A 5,000-nucleotide genomic window follows, 5' to 3' on the forward strand; every position below is an offset into this window, starting at 1 on the left:
GTTGCACTGGGCTCATCTTCCCCCTCTTCCTCATTTTCCTCCTCTTCATCATCATCTTCATCATCTTCTTCCTCATCCTCCCCCTTCTCTTCCTCCTCCTCCTCATCATCATCATCATCCTCCTCCTCCTCCTCCTCTTCATCATCTTCGCCATCATCATCATCGTCATCATCTGGCTCTCCTTCGTCATCACTGTATATGGAGTGAGAGAATGTTAAGGTTCACAGGAAGTGAGGTCATGGTTTTCTTCAGTTTCTTCAATTATAATAACTGTTTTATTGTAAATGATGTGTACCTCAGAGAGGCCAGGAGGTTGTCCATGTTCATGCTCTGCATGAGCTCCCGGAGGTTCTCACACCCTTCCTCACCAATACAGTTACCTACACACACACACACACACACACACACACACACACACAATTATTATTCATACACAAACAATATTAAAAGGATGCTCAGATCTCTGTAAGAGGAAGGGTGTGTATTACCATTGAGGTCGAGTTTCTCTAGCTGGTCTTTGTGCTTTACTGCTTTTGCAACAGCCAGAGCAGCCTCTCCTGTGATCTCCCCAAACGACAGGTTCAGCTCCTAAACAATAAGAAAGGAGAAATATATCGTAACAGATCACTATTTACATGTACATGCACACCAGTAGAGAGTTGCCAGCTACTCCTAGTTACTATAAACCAGTCTACAGTCCACTGATATCACTGATGAGCATTTCTGATGATGTTGTAGTCGAGCAATCGCACGTTCGTGGTCTAATGAGTTCGAGTTTCAGTACCTTGAGAATGGGAAGGCCATCTTTCAGAGTCTCGGCAATGGCGAAGGCTCCCTCAGAGCGAACCAAACAGTCACCGAAGTTTATCACCTGCACACTGCGGAGGTGCTTCAGAGCCTGACACACACACACACACACACACACACACACACACACACACACACACACACACACACACACACCAATGAATCTGCTTAACCCACACTATGTTATCTATATTGTTATCTATAACTCTTCACAACTGACTGGTTACAACTGAATCATTCCTCTGGTTTGTACTTTCTCTTCCTAATTTTGGAGGAAGAAAGTATTTCCTTGACAATAAGTGCAGCTTAAAATGTGTCTGCTTTCCAGAAAAATATTTGTACTTATTTGTAGTAGAGGTTCAAACGAATGTAGCAGGCATTTTTATTTTCTGTAATATATGTCCTGTCTCTGAACACACCCTGCACATTTAAATACAGGACATTTAAATATTTAAAGGACATTTAAATACTTTCATATGAACCGGATTAAGTTGAGGAACACGAATGTTAAGTACTCTTCTCCTTTGGCCATCCCACCCAGGCTCGGGCCTTACTTAGCGTTATTTTTTACTTGGCCAACTGCTACCTCAGTGTCACTGAGCAAAATAGGGGTTGAGGCAGCTAGAATCTACAACTAACATAATTATAGCTAGAAAGCCTTCTGAATTACTTTCATTACTTCTTAATTATTTAAATTATTTGTCAAGTGTTGGATTTTAGACTTAGTTGAAAAAAATGCTTTTTTTTCCTGTCAGAAGAGCCGTTTCAGAAGAAATATTTCAGCAGCATCCCTAATAAACATCATTAACTGATGATAACTATATACTTATCTAATGTTAGCTCAGTTGAACATACACTGATGGAATCGATGGAATCGAGTCGAGACGAGACGAGAGATCGGTGAAATATTACTAATGTGAGATGAGGGAAGGGGGCGGGGTTTCCAGAGAGCATCAGTTTATACAGGAGAGCTCAAAACATCTACACATCGACGGTGTTAATCATTCCAGAGTCATGTCGATTAGCTCATCTTTAATCCAGGAACCAAGAAGAGTTCTCTTTTGGCATATTTTTGAGCAATAACTCAAAGCAGTGTACTCCAATGAACGCAGAATCGCTTTTTTTTTTTAATTATATTTGATCAAAGCAAGGCTGTGTGACATGTAGAATGGTGTGTTGTTGTTAATGATGATGACAATGATAATGATGATGATGATGAAGCTGTATCGTGCCGCGCGTTCACACCTGCGCCATGGCGATGGCTCCTTTCTTGGTGAAAGTGTTGTCGTTGAGGTTGAGCACTCGGAGCTGGGGGTTGTGCTGCACGGCGTTGGCCAGAGCCGTCACTCCGGGGTGGTTGATGCCGTTCTGAGGCATGTGGACTTCCTCCAGACTGCCGATCAACTGTGGACATGCAGATTTATTACCGTTATACAGTCAGCACATGAGGAATTTCAGCTCGTCTCATTCTAAACCTTTAGCTTTGCTGCTGTGGCTTTTTGTGGGGTTAGTTCATGTCACCTGAAAGGCCTGAGCCAGCGCCGTGGCTCCGTCGTTCTCCAGTCTGTTCCGTCCTGCGATGAAGATCTTCAGCCTCAGAGGGGCGCCGAGCTTACTCGACTCTTTATGGCAGTGTGTCAGGGCCGCTGCCAGGATCTGAAGCGTGCGTAGGAAACAATAAAGCCACAGTGAGACGTGAATGCCTTCAAAAAAAAAAAATCTACTGAGATCGTGGAACAACGAAGCCTAGATTTTCACCACATTCTGACTGTGCCGTTGTAGAAGTCCAATTTTTGAAGTGAATAATGATAACATAATTAAGTGCTCTGAAACCACTACTGATACACAACCACGGCAGCAATTAACACCTGGTTAAAAATGTGCATCAGTAAATAAAATTACAGCATGTAGGCAATTTCTGCACAAACACGCAGACATTTTGATGAAGCATATTAAACTTTAATCCACAGCACTGTTGAATTCTGGATTCTGATTGGTCAGAAGGTGTTGATGACTTTTCCATAAACAGCAGCTCTGACAGTAGCGCAGGTTTATATTAATGCGCTCGTTCGGATACGTTATCGTTTCTATAGTAACAGCTCATTCTCAGCGACTTATGGTGGGCGCTCCATTGTAATCAAAGTGTAATAATAAACAGATTTTAAAAAGAAAAAAGAAAGAAAAGCGCGTGTATTTGAAGATATATGATGGTGGTGATGTCTGTAAGGAGAAGTTTACTTCATATTTATGGAAGGAGTCTCCAGTGTCAGCACTTTGAGGATATTACACAACACTGACTATAACTATAAATAACCAACTGTTATTGGTATGTTGTTGATATTGTATTATTATGAACAACAATTGCATCATTTTAGGGAAATAATCCACGTCAGGATGATTACTGTAACTCCGCTTCATCACACCACCTCGTCATTGCTTATTTTCCTATTAATTAATTAATTAATTATTTTACTCCTTACATAAAACACAACTTACCCTGCAGTACATTAAAAACATGGCTGCCAGTGAGGAACTTACAACTTCTGCACCAGTAATTATTATTGCGTTATAGGTTAAAGCCCTTTATGAAGATTAATGCTTAAAATATGATGCCAAAGCTTTGATTATATCGATAAAAAAAAAAGCAGTGTAGCAGTTTTTAGTCATTTGGTACAGTGAGATTTTAGAGATTTACGCTGTTTCAGTAAAGGCAAATTTAACTAATTGTACATGTAGGCAAGATGGCCGCCGCACAGATCCTGCAGTCATTTGGTGTGTTGCTTGTGCACGTCCTCACAAATCAACACGGCTCGTCCACATGGTGCAGTACAAACATATATAGTGGAGACAGTATAGCACCATGTGACACCGTGTCCACGACTCACTAAACAAACTAATACTGTGTCTCAAATCGCATACTTGTGTACTTTCCTAGACTGTTATTGAGTACTAACACTAACACTTATCCTATTACAGTTGCTTCATCCAGTCTTCTGGATTTTCTGGATTAGTCAGTGTTCCTGAATGTACTGTGAGGGGTTTTGATTTGAGACGTAGATCATGACAACCATCACAACAACAGCAGAACGTTTTAAGAGAAACGGAGCTCATCGTTCTGTTTAACGTTACTGTGCGTGAAATCGATGGACAGAGATGTTTTGGCTCTGACGTGTCATCTAGTGGACGGTGGGTTTAATCCTCCAGACGTACATAAGATAAACAAGCGAGGATGTGAACAGCTGCGTGTGGTGAAAGTGAAGTAGATTTGCACCTTAACGTTTCTCTCACCTTTCCTCCCCCGATGCCCATCCCGCAGTTGTTAAGGCGCAGCTCTTGCAGTGTGTGACACGCTGAGCTCTTCAGCAGCGTCTCGATGCCTTTCACGCCATCGGGTCCGAACGCGTTATCGCTCAGATCCAGCACCTTTAACTGAGCGCCGGCGGATATTAGAGCTGCACCCAGAGATGTCTAGATACACACACAGATACACAGAGAGAGAGAGAGAGAGAGAGAGAGAGAGAGAGAGAGACATAACCAAACACTAGTTTCAGTGCAACCTCAAACATGTCCTGAGTGATTACAATTGTGGTAAAAATAATAAGAAAAAAAACCACAAAATCAACCTACAACCAACCAGCGTCACTTTTCTCTCAGGCTTGGCAGAAAAGTTCTCAAGATTGATTTAAAAATATATCACATATAAATAATGGAATAAATGTACAAAATGTTAATATAAATAAAGTTATTTGTGATTCTTAAGTAATTTCCTGAACATCTCCTTCCTTTTAAACATCTAGGTTTGTTCACCTGTAGTCTATGTTTGTCTTTAATTTTGCATTCAAGCTACGAGGCTAATGTAGCTAAGTAATGGAAGTGTATAGACTCCAGTTTAGCACTGAGTACACTGCATGCTTAAAAGGACCGAGTGTGTGTGTGTGTGTGTGTGTGTGTGTGTGTGTGAGGGTGTGTTTTGCTCCAGCAGGTCTTACCAGAGCAGGAGGGATCTCTGAACGCAGGCGGCCCGTGAACATATCACTCCAGTAACAGCACTGCAGTAAACACAGACATTCTCTCATTATTAACACTCAGAGTCATAAATATTCCAGTGGAGTTCAGGGGCTTCAGGGTGTAATGTGGCGTGTGACAGTGTGAGACACTGTGAGATAGTATGAGCCAGTGTGAGATTGTGTGAG

At 41.6% G+C, this 5,000-nt stretch overlaps 1 protein-coding gene across 1 annotated transcript in view; it reads right to left on the reverse strand.

Annotated features, from left to right (window-relative positions):
• The window catches only part of rangap1a (RAN GTPase activating protein 1a), an 11,337-nt gene that overhangs the window by 3,253 nt on the left and 3,084 nt on the right, over window positions 1-5,000 (reverse strand). Inside the window, exons 4-11 of the mRNA XM_034301526.2 lie at window positions 4,797-4,856; window positions 4,096-4,275; window positions 2,329-2,463; window positions 2,053-2,211; window positions 785-898; window positions 489-588; window positions 296-380; window positions 1-192 (exon numbers count right to left, since the gene is read on the reverse strand). The exon at window positions 1-192 is cut by the window's left edge and continues 7 nt beyond it. Of these exons, the coding sequence (XP_034157417.2) occupies window positions 1-192; window positions 296-380; window positions 489-588; window positions 785-898; window positions 2,053-2,211; window positions 2,329-2,463; window positions 4,096-4,275; window positions 4,797-4,856 (1,025 nt within the window). The remainder of the gene's footprint in view (window positions 193-295; window positions 381-488; window positions 589-784; window positions 899-2,052; window positions 2,212-2,328; window positions 2,464-4,095; window positions 4,276-4,796; window positions 4,857-5,000) is intronic.

This window comes from Pangasianodon hypophthalmus, chromosome 29, assembly GCF_027358585.1.
Source record: "Pangasianodon hypophthalmus isolate fPanHyp1 chromosome 29, fPanHyp1.pri, whole genome shotgun sequence".
Classification (NCBI taxonomy): Eukaryota; Metazoa; Chordata; class Actinopteri; order Siluriformes; family Pangasiidae; genus Pangasianodon; species Pangasianodon hypophthalmus.